The sequence below is a fragment of the Arvicola amphibius genome, chromosome 8, assembly GCF_903992535.2.
Source record: "Arvicola amphibius chromosome 8, mArvAmp1.2, whole genome shotgun sequence".
NCBI lineage: Eukaryota > Metazoa > Chordata > Mammalia > Rodentia > Cricetidae > Arvicola > Arvicola amphibius.
This window is the reverse complement of record NC_052054.1, coordinates 63,883,398-63,898,259: the sequence shown is the minus strand read 5'-3', so window position 1 is coordinate 63,898,259 and position 14,862 is coordinate 63,883,398. Positions and strand designations below refer to the sequence as shown.

Here is a 14,862-nt window from a genome sequence, read left to right as displayed (position 1 = left end):
TTAAAATGCTAATTAACCCAATTAAAAAATGGGGCACTGAACTGAACAGAGAATTCTCAACAGAAGAAATTCAAATGGCCAAAAGACACTTAAGGGCATGCTCAACCTCCTTAGCAATCAGGGAAATGCAAATCGAAACAACATTGAGATACCATCTAACACCTGTCAGATTGGCTAAAATCAAAAACACCAATGATAGCCTTTGCTGGAGATGATGTGGAGTAAGGGGTACACTCATCCATTGCTGGTGGGAATGCAAACTTGTGCAACTGCTTTGGAATGCAGTGTTGTGGTTTCTCAGGAAATTTGGGATCAACCTACCCCAGGACCCAGCAATCCCACTCTTGGGAATTTACCCAAGAGATGCCCAATCATATTACAAAAGCATTTGTTCAACTATGTTTATAGCAGCATTATTTGTAATAGTCAGAACCTGGAAGCAACCTAGATGCCCTTCAGTGGAAGAATGGATGAAGAAAGTGTGGAATATATACATATTAGAGTACTACTCGGTGGTAAAAAACAATGACATCTTGAATTTTGCATGCAAATGGATGGAAATAGAAAACACCATCCTGAGTGAGGTAACCCAGGCCCAAAAAGATGAACATGGGATGTACTTACTCATAATTGGTTTCTAGCCATAAATAAAGGACATTGAACCTATAATTCGTTAAAAAAAAAATCCTAGATAAGATATATAAGAAGGTGAATCCAAAGAAAAACATATAGTTATCCTCCTGGATATTGGAAGTAGACAAGATGGCCGAAAAAACAATGGGAACTTGGGGGTGGGGTGGGATGGGGAGATGGGGGGATGGGGAGAGAAAAGTGTGAAGTGGAGGATGGGAAGAGCTTGGGGGAATAGGATGGTTGGGATATAGGAAGGGTGGATATGGGAACAAGGAATTATATATCTTACTTAAGGGAGCCATTCTAGGGTTGGCAGAGACTTGACTCTAGAGTGGTTCCCAGGTGTCCAGGAAGACGCCCCCAGCTGGGTCCTTGGGCAGCTGAGGAGAGGGTGCCATAAATGTCCAGATCCTATTGCCATACTCATGAATATCTTGCATATCACCATAGAACCTTCACCTGGCATTGGATGGAGAAAATGACAGAGCCCCACATAGAAGCACCGGATTGAGCTCCCAAGGTCCTGATGAGGAGCATAAGGAGGGAGATCATGAGCAAGGAAGTCAGGACCGTGAGGAGTGCGTTTACCCATTGAGACGGTGGGACAGATCTAACGGGAGACCACCAAGTCCAGTTGGAATGGGACTGATGGAACAGGGGACCAAACCGGACTCTCTGAATGTGGCTGACGGTGGAGGAGGACTGAGAAACCAAGGACAATGGCGATGAGCATGAACTCTACAGAATGGACGGGCTCACTGTGAGCCTTGTCAGTTTGGTTGCTCACCTTCCTGGACTTAGGGGGAGCTGGGAGGACCTTGGACTTAACATATTGAAGTGAACCCTGATGGCTCTTTCTCTTGGAGAGGGGCGGAGTGGGGGTATGGGTGGAAGGGAGGGGAGGGAAGGGGGAGGAGGAGGGGAAGAGGTGGAAATTTTTAATAAAAAAAATGAGGAAAAAAATAAAAATCAATAAAATATCCATTTGGTTCATTACATCTGACCCACTGAGACGGTGGGACAGATCTAATGGAAGGTTGCCAGGGCCAGTTGGAGTGGGACTGATGGAGCATGTGATCAGGGTGGATTCTTTGAGTGTGGCTGACGGTGGAGGCTGGCGGAGAGGCTAGGGACGGTGGCGCTGGGCTTTGATTCTGCTGTGTGGATGGGCTCTGTGGGAGCCTTGTTGGTTTGGATGCTCATCTTCCTGGACCTGGGGGGAGTTGGGAGGACCTTGGACTTCCCATAGTATAGGGAACTCTGACTGCTCTTTGGTCTGGAGAGGGAAGGAGTGGGGGTGTGGGTGGAGGGGAGGGGAGGGAAGTGGGAGGAGGGGAGGAGATGGAAATTTTTAATTAAAAAATCAATAAAATAAAAGAAAAAATAAAATAAAATAAATGAGGAAAAAAATAAAAAAAAAATAAAAGGAGAAAGAGAAAAAAATAACCCTACACACATATACACACACACACACAACTAAAAGAAAATAAAATCTTTTTTTAAAAAATGAAAAAAAAATTAAAAAAAATAAACACAAATTGGTATTATTCACTCCCAACTTGCTTATTACCCACTTTTATTACAGAAAGCCTCATAAACATTTTCCTCAGATTTTATTCTTTATCATCTTCTATTGTTCAAAGATGTTAAACTGGCATATACAAATTAATGTAGGGTGCTATTGTTGTGTTAGTGTAACTGGAAATGCAGTCAAAGCAGTTTTGTCATATAAAAAACCAAGTGGTCAGAAGTCTCCAGTGAGATTATATGACATTCTGTGTAAACATAAATTAGGTGAAGAGTACTTAGAAGGAAGTACAGGGCCTTAATCTCTGAATAAGAACCTGGAGCTGGTGTATCTTTGTACTTTTGAGGCCAGTATAATCTGTAGCAAATTGTTCAAAACCTTGGAATCCATTCTCTATTAATTACCCACATTAACATTAATACTGTCTATATATATTGGTGAACACATATACAGTTTTACAAAATACATCTTTTGTATTTAAATTTATTTAAATATAAATCTTAAAAAAAGATTTTACACCTCCATTAGATAAATCAGTTAAAAAAGAATAACACAAATATCAAGGGCATATGTTAACTATAATGCCCACTGATTATAAATAATTGAAAGCATAACAGTCAATTATTTCCCATACTATTGTACACTCAACAGGCATTATTTGACAGTTTTATCAAATTCAATTAATTTCAGGAGAAAATATGACAAACTCATAGGCTCACATGTCTCTTGAATTTTTCACATTGATCAATGATTTAAAAATGAATATATGAATAGGTTTATTGTTTGGTTAAAACCTTTGCAATTGTCTTTATCTTTAGAGTAAGCATTCAAAAAACAGAAATTGAAAACACACTCATTGAAAGGTGCTGATATCTCACTTTATGGAAGATACATTCTGGTGTACTTTTAAAGCTTTTTACAAGCTTCCAGCTACTTATATTGTTCTAATCTAACAGCATAGGCCATTTGTATCAGTATTGGCAGTGGTTGAGAAAACTGTACATCTCATAATAAGCCATCTATTGACTACTCGGGATCATCTGTATCTCTCTGTTCATATTAATCACCATTCCCGTTTTACAGAACAACAACTAAAAACTTCCAGTTTTTGCTGGCCTTAGCTTTTTCCATGGATGAAGTCAACAGGAACCCTGATCTTCTACCAAATTCATCATTCGTATTTGAATGTCCAGAGGGTGGTTGTACAACTGGGACAAAAATGTATAGTCACTTTCACTTTTCTGAAGAAGTTCATGATTTGACCCCTAATTATATGTGTCATGAACAGACTATATGTGTCGTGGTCCTTACAGGACCAAATTTGGCAACATCTGTGATGGTTGGGACCATTCTCAACCTCATCATACCTCAACAGGTGAGATTTTGTGTTGTGACTTTGCAAGAAATTCTAACTCTGCTCTTATAATCCTAGAAGCTAAGAAGTTTCTGAGGAGGATACTACTGTCAAATTTGCGTTAAACGGTGTCATTCAAGATTTTATTCATTCGTGATGGGGCCTCCTTTCCCTTTTTGAAATTGAGATGAGGGAAGAACTAACAGATAAGGAGTTTTTTAAGGAACTCTTGACCTAAAGTGTGTTTACAAGTTCTTATGTACGTTTGCTACCTCATGCTTCTCCCTGTGTTGTAGGTCCTTCAGGTTACCTATGGACCTTTCCATTCCATTCTCAGCAATCGTGAACAATTTCCCTCTCTGCATCAGATGGCTGCCAAGGACACATCTTTAGCCCTGGCCATAATCTCTTTGATGCTTTACTTCAACTGGAACTGGATTGGACTGGTCATCTCAGACAATGATCAGGGTACTCAATTTCTCACACAATTAAGAGGAGAGATGGAAAAAATGACAGTCTGTTTTGCCTTTGTGAGTGTGGTCCCAGTCAAGATGCATTTATTCTTGGCAAGAGTTGAAGTTTATTATAACCAAATAGTGACATCATCCACAAATGTAGTTGTCATTCATGGTGACCCAGACAGTACATTAGCTGTGGGATTTAAAAGGTGGGAATCTCTAGGTTTACAGAGAATATGGGTCACCACCTCACAGTGGGATGGCACTACAAGTAAGAATGACTTCCAACTTAATTCATTCAATGGAAAAATAACTTTTGCACACCATCATGCTGAGATTTCTAATTTTAAAACATTTGTCCAAACATTGAACCCTGTCAATTACACTAATGAATTTCTGGCCAGGCTGGAGTGGATGAACTTGAACTGCAAAGTCTCAGCTTCTATGTGTAAGACCTTGAAGAATTGCTTATCCAATGCCTCATTGCAATGGCTAAAGCTACAGACTTTTGACATGGCCTTTAGTGATGAGAGTCATGATATATATAATGCGGTGTATGCTGTGGCCCATGCCCTCCATGAAATGTTTCTTGAGCAAGTATATAATCAACCCACAGACAATGGAAAAAACTATTATTCTCACTGCTTGGAGGTAGTGTTTCCTCTTTTGTATGAAATTTGATATCATCAATGTCAACGTCTTTAAATGTCTGTCAAATGTCCCAATTTACTAAATTAGGGAATATTTCATAAAATAGAAAGATTTGTGGAAATTTTTCTTCATAATGATGTAAATCTGGATGCTGGTATAAGTCTTAAAGCAAAAGCAATGGTATGGAAGGTACAATTTGTAAAGAAAGTACACTGATTTTGTTACAGAGTACCTGACTATCACCACAGCTATTGTGAAACTGTAAGCCTAAGTCCTTCCTCCTTAATCCTCTTCTTAATGAGAAGAAGAATCTTTGCATATTTATTGTCAAATATGTGATAATCAGTTTATGAGATGATTTTCAAAAGTGTTCTAAACTGAATCTGCTCACACTGTAGGCACTTTGGACCTCATTTCTCATCCTGAGTAAAAGTAATTACACAGTAAACAGTGTCATTCTTCAGTTAAGGACATACATTTGTATACATAAGTATGAATGCATGGTTCTTCTTGTGTATGGTTTCATGTTTTTGTGTTTCTAGGTATCTCTTATTGTATCTGTGTGAGTGGGCATACACACACACACACACACACACACACACACACACATATATATATATATATATATGTTTCTGTATATCTTCATATCTATCTTTCTGAGGAACTGAAAATAAATTTCTCTTGTATGTATTTCTTTCTGTATGGGAGTTTGTTTCTGTGAGTAACTTTTTGTGTATTTTTTCAGTGCATGTGTTTATATGTGTTGATTTCACTGTTGTATATTGCTTGAACATATGTATATCTTTGTTTTTGTTTTTCTGTCTGTCTCTTTCTCTTAACCTATCTTTGTATATGAGCATAAATCCATCAATATCAATAGCTCTCTGTGTATGTTTTTGTCTGTGAGTGTCTCCCTGTTTGTATTTGTAATTTAATTTGTGCATGTATTTCTGGCCCTCTTTATGTGTTTCACAGCTTTCTGTTTTTGTGTGTCTGTTTTGGTGCATATGTCTCACTGTGTGTATCATTGTTTTTATGTGTGAGTATTGGCATTTGTGTGTATGTCTATACAAAATGTGTGTAGATATATAATGTATGTCTATATGGAAGTGAATCTCTGACTGTATGTCTCTGTCTCTGTCTCTCTCTCTCATGGTGTGTGTGTGGATGGGTGGGTGGGTGGGTGTTTTCATATTGGTGTTTTGTATCTGCGTATATATCTGTGTTTCTGTTTGGTACTTTTCCTGAAAGAACTTAAATTCTAAAAACATTATGATATTTTATTTGTCCACATGATTTTCTGTTATTTCTCTCCTGGACACCTTCAATAATACTGCCTTTAAGATGAAATAAAATGTATTTTATGAATTCAAGAAAGGGCATACATGCTATAGAATGGTCTGTCTCTTTCAGCTGCACTCCTTTCTGAGGAAAACACGCTTCACTAATCCAGTTGGAGACAGAGTGATTATGAACCTGAAAGAAAATCTTCAGGAAGAGTATGGCATTTTTCAGATTTGGAATTTCCCATATGGTCTTGGACTTAAGGTGAAAATAGGAGAGTTTAGCTCATATTTTCCATCTGGTCAACAGCTGTATATATATGAAGACATGATAGAGCAGGCAACAGGAAGCAGACAGGTGGGTCTGACTTAACTGCATTCTTTTGCATTACACAGCAGTAACAGGGACATTGGGATTGATTTGTGCTGTCTTATAACCATCTAAAAATAGTCACATTACGAAGCATTTACATTCCTCCTATTGTATGTTTCTACATCCATTTTTGATGTGACATTTTATTAATACTTTAAGGATTTCAGATATGTGTACAATGAATTTTTATCATTCCAGAATATCTATCTTTTTAATATATAATGTATAATGACTGTTACTACTGTGCTATATTTTTATTGATTTTTATTGAGCTTTACATTTTTCTCTGCTCCTCTCCCTGCTCCTCCTTTCCTGTTCAATCCTCCCCCAAAAAGTACCCATGCTTTCAATTTACTCAGGAGATAATGTCTTTTTCTACTTCCTGTGTAGATTAGATCTATGTATGTCTCTCTTACCATCCTCTTTGTTGTCTAAGTTCTCTGGGATTGTGGTTTGTGAGCTGGTTTTCTTAGCTTCTTGTTTAAAAACCACTTCTGAGGGAGTACATATAACTGTCTTTCTGTGTCTGGGTAACCTCACTCAAAATGATGTTTCCTAGCTCCATCCATTTTCCTGCAAATTTTAAGGTGTTATTTTTTTCTGTTGTATACTACTCCATTGTGTAAATGTACCACTTTTTTTATTCATTCTTTGGTAAGGGGCATTTTGGCTGTTTTCAGTTTCTGGTATGACAAACAATGCTGCTATGGACATAGTTGATGATACGTCCTTGTGGCACAATTGAGCATCTTTGGATAAATACCCCAAAGCAGTGTTACTGGGTTTTAGGGAAGGTTATTTCCTACTTTTCTGAGAAATCATCATACTGGCTTCCAAATGGGTTGTACCATCTTGCATTCCCACCAGCAATTCAAAAGTGCTTCCTTTACCCCACACCTCTCCAGCATAAGTAGTCATCAGTGTTTTTGATCTTTGCCATTCTTACAGTTGTAAGATGAACTCTCATCATAAAGCCAATCACACCAAACCTTATAGAAGAGAAAGTGGAAAGTACATTTGAACGCAATGGCAAAGGAGACCACGTCCTAAATATAACCCCAGCAGCACAGACACTGAGAGAAACAATTAATAAATGAGACCTCCTAAAACTGTATAGCTTCTATAAAGCAAAGGACACTGTCAATAAGATAAAACAACAGCCTACAGAATGGGAAAAAAATCTTCACTAACCCCACATCAGACAGAGGTCTGGTCTCCAAAATATACAAAAATCTCAAGAAATTGGTCATCAAAAGAACAAATAATTCAAATCAAAACTTTTACTCAGGTTCCCCAAATATGTGGAGGATTTGTAAAGCATTTACACCTCAGGAAAGACCGTTCTTTCCAGCTCAATAGATATCAGTTATACCCTCCATCACTCTGCCTATTTAGCTGTATTTTTCTTAATAATATGTCATGCTTTGCAGTGCTGTTTTTGGAGTTCATGTGTGCTATCTGGCATTTTAAAAGACATCCCCCCTATTTCAGATATCTGTTCATCTTAGCTTTCTGTGATGTTGCTGTGATTAAATATTGGCCAAAATCTTATTGAGGAGAAGGTTTGATTGGGATCATGAATTACAGCAAAGAAATAACAAGGCAGGCAGGCATATGGAGACTGCATCTAAATCATAGATTCTGAAGGAACATAGCTTACTGGTTTTCTCTGAATTCTCACACAGCCCTGACTAGGGACAGCACTGCCCACAGTGGACAGGGAGTCCTACATCAATTACCAATAATAAAATGCTTAAATAATTTGACAGCAGGCTAATTCAATGAAGAGAAATATTTTAGTTAAGGTTCCCTCTAACTTATTAATGTACTTTGTGTCAATGTGATGAAAATAAAGTAGAAAAACCACTTTGTAAGCTCTATAGTGTTTATTCATATCAAAAAACCAATTCTTCCTCTTAAATTTCTAGGTATGGGTAGCTGCTCAAATTTACATTAGTTTCCATACATTTGCAAGCGTGATATTATAAAATATATTAAGCTTAATCTGATAACTCTTTTGGTGTATATAAAATTAACTAATTGGTATATCAACATGATGATAAAATATAGTTATAGAAGTAGGTAAAACTCCTGACGCCAGCATGTATCTGATTTTTCACAGATACCATCCTCTGTGTGCAGTGCTGATTGTGGTCCTGGATTCAGAAAATTCTTGCAGGAGGGAATGCCAGCCTGCTGTTTTAATTGCAGCCCCTGCCCACAAAATGAAGTTTCTAATGAGACAAGTGAGTGTTTGCTATTGAGCTAAATCCTTCACATCACATAGTTAATCTTCTCTCAGTCATACTGAGTTGATCAAATGGACCAAAAGACAAATGAAGAAATAAAATATATTACTTTCCTAAATTAAGTTTTATAGGACTATGATTATTAACAAATTCAATAAAAAACTTATACCATTGTAGTGTCATTTCAATTGTATTTTAATAAATAAAGACTGTCTGAAGATCTAAGAGTAAAACAGTCCCACCGGTCAGCCTTACAGACCACATTGTGGTAACACACACCTTTAATCCCAGTAGTCACAATGGCATGCACGTTTAATCCCAGTCACTACCCCCTAATATAAAAATCAGGGGGTGCATACCTTTAATCCCAGTGCTATATGCCTTTAGTTCCAGCCCTAGAGAGGAATATGGACAGTTCTCAGACATGGTCTGTTAGTTTTACAGATTTAAAAATTTTTTTGGTTTTTCGAGACACGGTTTCCCTGTAGTTTCTAGAGCCTGTCCTGGAACTAGCTCTTGTAGACCAGGCTGGCCTTGAACTCAAAGATTTGCCTGCCTCTGCCTCCCGAGTTTTGGGATTAAATGCGTGCGCCACCACCGCCCGGCTAAATTTTTTTATTTTTGTATATTGTATACAAATTTTGTATATTGATACCAATTTTGTACATTGATACAAATTTGAGATTAATTTTGTTACAACATATTGTGCATGAATTTTGAATCTTGTTCAAGGTATTGTACCTATACAGCTCATTTAACAATGTAATGCTAATTTCTAGTCCTTGAAAATTAGTATTATCAAATGTTTAGGATAATAGAACAGACCAATCTACTTCAGAGAAGCTGATGGGCATTGAAGAACTCCACATGGAGTTTACTTTCTTTGTGGCAAAAGTAAGTCATTGATAGAAAGTAAATTAGCTATAAGCCTTTGGACTCACGAAGATAAGCTACATACAAAATATTTTTTCTCAATTTGTCAAATGCTCCATATTGTGGATATATTTCTTCCCTGTATATATTATATATAGTTATTGTACTTATTGTATATAGTTTTTTATATTAATTATAGCCTTTTTATTATTTTTTAACAAAAAAGGGAAATGTAGAGGCATTTCAATTGTACCTTCATAAATAAAGACTGTCTGAATATCTGAGGGTAAAACAGTTTTACTTTTCAGCGTTATAGAAGAGATTATGGGAAAAAAAACACCTTTAATCCCAGTAGCCACCCTGGTTAATAGAGAAATCTGGTGTTGCGTGTTTTTATCCCAGTGTTGCATGCCTTTAATCCCTATCCTAGAGGGAAATATAAAATGGGGTGGGGAGACAGCTCTCAGACACAGTCTCTTTCTAAGATTCCAAGAGGCGGGATTGCCATTTCAGACTGAGGTCAAGGTAAAAGCCAGTGACTGGGTGTTTTGCTTTTCAGATCTTCAGGTTGAACCCCAATTTCTGACCCAACATTTTTCCTAATCGTGCTTCATACCATGACATACATCTTTGATTCCTTGAAAGTCTGTATTAGCTGGACTTTTCTCAAAGAAACAGTTTTGACAGTCATGCAATATTGTAACCGAATTCTACCCAAGTGTGGAATGTTCTATAGATGTCTGTTAAGTCCATTTGGTTAATTACATATGTTAGTTTTCTTATTTCTCTGTTAGGTTTCTATCTGGTTGTCCTGTGCATTGGTGAGATAGGAGTGTTGAAATCTCCTACTATTAGTGTGTGGGGTTTGATGTGTGATTTGAGTTCTAGTAATGTTTCTTTTACATATGTGGGTGCTTTTATATTAGGGGCATAGATATTCAGGATAGAGATTTCATCTTGATGAATTTTTCCTGATATGAATATAAAGTGTTCTTCTCCATCTCTTCTGACTGACTTTAGTTTGAAATCAATTTTGTTAGATATTAGGATAGCCACATGCACTTGTTTCCTAGGTCTGTTTGATTGGAAAATCTTTTCCCAACCCTTTACTCTGAGATAGTGTCTGTCTTTGAGGTTGAGGTGTGTTTTTTGTAATAAGCAGAATGTTGGGTCCTGTTTTTGTTTCCATTCTCTTAACCTGTGCCTTTTTATGGGTGAATTGAATCAATTGCTATTAAATGATATTAATGACCAGTGGTTGTTAACGCCAGTTATTTTTTTGGTGGTAGTGTTTGTGTGTTTCCCCTCTATGAGATGTGTTAGTGGAGGGTTGTCAGATGATTTGCTATTGTGGGTGTTGTTGGCTTCCTTGGGTTGAGGTTTTCCTTCTAGTACTTTCTGTAAGGCTGGGTTTGTAGATATGTATTGTTTAAATCAGTTTTTGTCATGGAATATCTTGTTTTCTCCATCGATGGTGAAAGAAAGCTTTGCTGGGTATAGTAGTCTGGGCTTGCATCCATAGTCTGTTAGGGTCTGCAGCACATCTATCCAAGATCTTCTGGTTTACATGGTTTCCTTTGAGAAGTCAGGTGTAATTCTGATAGGTTTACCTATTTATGTTACTTGACCTTCTTTCTTTGCAGCTCTTAATATTCTTTTTTATTCAGTATGTTTTGTTTTGATTATTATATGGCAAGGGGATTTTTTTGATACAATCTATTTGGTTATCTCTAAGCTTCTTGTACTTCATAGGGAAGGCCAATCACAGTGAGACCATTTACTTTCCATTGCCTATGGATCAAAGATATAGAATATTCAGATCCCTCTCCAGACCCATGTCTTCTTCCATGCCAGCATGTCCCAGGATGATAATAATGGACTTAGCCTCCAAATTATAGGACATCCAATTAAATGTTATTGAAGACTAGTGAGCAAAAAAGTGTTTTATGACTGTCCAAATTAAGCTGTCCATTCAGGGGATTCTGCTTTTACCTTCATAAACTGCTATTTTCCTACAGGCCACACCTGTCTCCTCTAACCAGAGGCCATGCTATGTACTCCCTGACCAAAACCCCTTCCCTCCTCTCTTGTTGACTTACTCTTATTCATTCTCTATCTCCTGTGTTTGATTATTTTTCCCTACCCATTGTCTTCTTGGACAGATCAATCTCCTTTTGGTTGAGAACTTGATTTTAGTATGTTGTATAAAGACTCCAAAGGTCCGTACAGATCTGTTTCCTGTTTCTTATACGTCAGTGTGTTTGGGCTAGTGAACTCATACTAGAAAATGTATCACATAACTTGTCATATAAAAGACATGATCTCCATCTATTTCAGGGAAACCATTCATAAAACAGAAAGACATCAAAAATCTCTGTAACGACAGGATCTGAGACATTAAAATACACTCTGTGCAATACAGTGATTAATCATTTTAATCTCTATAAACTCATTAGTTTCAGTCAATTCATCATAGCATTCAGAAAGTAATGAAAATATCTGTTTTCTGATAATATAAAATGGTATCATCAACACATAGTTAAATAGACAACATATTCTTTTATTTCATTCCCCATATTTATAATGAATATTATGAAATGAAAGTATTGCTATGCAGCAGTGTCTCTCAGCAACATCATCAGCAAAGGATGCAGATATTGCAAAGTTTACTCAACACACTGAATCGAAATATTCTGTCAATAAATGGCAGAAGTTGTACCAATCATGCTTTTTTGTCTCCAGCAGATGTGGATAAATGTGTGAGGTGTCCAGAGGACCAGTATGCCAGCAGAGAGCAGAACCAGTGTATTCAAAAAGCTCTGGTCTTCCTGAACTATAAAGACACCTTAGGGATGGTTCTTACCTTAATGGCCTTATTCTTCTCTGCATTCACAACTGCGGTTCTTGGGTTATTTGTGAAGCATCATGACACTCCCATTGTGAAGGCCAACAACAAGAATCTCAGCTACATCTTGCTAATTTCACTCATCTTCTGTTTCCTGTGTCCCTTGCTTTTCATTGGGCATCCCAACTCAGCTACCTGTGTTCTGCAACAAATCACATTTGGAGTTGTATTCACTGTGGCTGTTTCCACTGTGTTGGCCAAAACAGTGACTGTGCTGCTTGCATTCAAAGTCACAGTCCCTGGAAGAAGGATGAGGTATTTTCTGGTTTCTGGTGTGCCCAACTACATCATTGCCATCTGTACGCTCATTCAAATTATTATCTGTACAATCTGGCTGCAATTTTCTCCTCCTTTTATTGACAAAGATGTGCAGTCTGAGCATGGGCAAATCATCATTGTGTGCAACAAGGGCTCAGTTACTGCATTCTACTGTGTCCTGGGATACCATGGCTCCCTTGCATTTGGGAGCTTCATTGTTGCTTTCTTGGCCAGGAATCTCCCTGACACGTTCAATGAAGCCAAGTTGCTGACCTTCAGCATGCTGTTGTTTTGCAGTGTCTGGATCACCTTTCTCCCTGTCTACCACAGCACCAAGGGCAAGATAATGGTGGTTGTGGAAGTCTTGTCCATCTTGGCTTCCAGTGCAGGCCTACTAGGATGCATTTTTATCCCCAAGTGCTACATAATTTTGTTAAGACCAGAGAGAAATTCTCTTCAAAAGTTCAGGAGAAAACATCTTGCTGAACACACATTTCATAAATTGTAACTGACAACCACAGTATTGGTACAGAAGCACCTAATACAATAAAATGCAAACTGATGAATGGCTAATGATTCTCATTTCTTGTAATGATGAGGCACAGCAGTGTCATATATACTACTTTTCTGTATATTGTCATCTATAACCATCCACACAGCCACTTACTTTATCAGATCCATTTCTTGAACATTAACGCATAGGAGATGTTTTCCTTTCTTTCACAATTGCACAGTAAGATTTGAAATAAACTCTAACTCTATTGATAGCTGAGTGAATGTGGGACTTTAAATTCAAATGAAAACATAGAAATCTTATGGTATAGTAAAAAATTCTTTCAGATGGTGAAACAAATTTGCCCTCTTTTATGGAAATAAAAGAGAATCCTGTTGTATCCTGGGAGTAATAAGAGTAGAATTTAGGAGAGAGAAAGAAATGTTTTAATAAGGAGATATAAAGGATATTGAGAAAGATGAGAAGGTATCTCAGCATTTAATGTCATGTGCGTTTTTTCCAAGGAGATGAGTTCACTAGTCATTTTCCAAAATGTACAGTTGACACTTTCCTATAACAATAGCTCCAATGAAAGTGTTGCACTCTTCTTGCTTCTAAGAACACCTACATTCATATGTGGACATAACACACTCAAAAAGCGCTCATATACCTAATTGAAGTTAAATTATATTTTTAATTTTATGAATCTTTTATTTACAGATAAGATAATACCAATGAAAATTAAATTTTAATTTTAAATTACCAGAATTTAAATATGATGTAATCAAACAATACATGCTTATATCATACATGATATGGTAAAGAACAATGAATAAAATATCTACACAATTATTTTCTATTGATTACATTATGTTAATAGAGACTTTTATAAAGTATATTTGTCATTTATTGTTTTATAAAAATGAATATTGTATATATTAGATTAAATACACTGAACTGATAACTATACTATTTTTAATTTTTAAAATACAGAAGAAAAAATAAAGTTATCTATATCTATCTAAATATACATAGACATATAGATATATATCTTTCATTTGTTAATTTTAGACTTTGACAAACTTCCATCACGAAAACAGAATGCTTTAACAGTGGTTCCAGAAGATGCTAAGTCAGTGTGATGACCACTAGCTTTTATCTGTCACATGAGGTTATTTTCTATTTTTTCTGTCTTACTGTGATATTTGGGCATAGAGACATAGCCCACAGACTTTCCAATAATGTTCATTGTTAACTCTACATAATAAAATTCATTCTTCTCCCCACCCTATTGTGAGTAAAGATTGTATTAAAAGATAATGTTCATCTTAAAATTGAATTTACAAAACACTGAAATGGAACCCTGGTTTTATTCTTTTCCTTCATTAAAAATATTTTTCCACCTAACATTCCCTGGTTAGGTCTTCTTCTGCCTTTATTCCTTTATTCTTCCATACTCCTTCCCATAACCCCATTATGCTCTTATCCACCACTTTCTATCTCTCATTGAAATACAGTTTTCTACAGGGAAGAAATAAAAAAATTATACTAAGATTAAGAAAAGCTAACACATTATGTTAGGTCAAAACAAGGAAACAAAAAAGATCTAAAGAGAATGGCTAGGAATCAGACCAATTGGATTGCACACTCAAAAATTCCATAAAATAATTTATCTGAATGGGGCCTTGGTGGTACATGCCTTTAATTCTTGCACTCAGGAGGCAGAAACAGGTGAATCCCTGTGAGTTTGAGGACCACCTGATCTACAAGAGCTAATTCCAGGACAGAGCTAAAACTGTTACAC

General features: G+C 36.7%; 1 protein-coding gene across 1 annotated transcript in view; it reads left to right on the top strand.

Moving 5' to 3' along the window:
* The window catches only part of LOC119821748 (vomeronasal type-2 receptor 116-like), a 34,225-nt gene extending 21,152 nt beyond the window's left edge, over positions 1–13,073 (top strand). Inside the window, exons 2-6 of the mRNA XM_038340871.1 lie at positions 3,245–3,536; positions 3,812–4,624; positions 6,038–6,265; positions 8,403–8,526; positions 12,148–13,073. Coding sequence (XP_038196799.1) covers positions 3,245–3,536; positions 3,812–4,624; positions 6,038–6,265; positions 8,403–8,526; positions 12,148–13,073 — 2,383 coding nt within the window. The remainder of the gene's footprint in view (positions 1–3,244; positions 3,537–3,811; positions 4,625–6,037; positions 6,266–8,402; positions 8,527–12,147) is intronic.
* Positions 13,074–14,862: the final 1,789 nt, after the last annotated feature.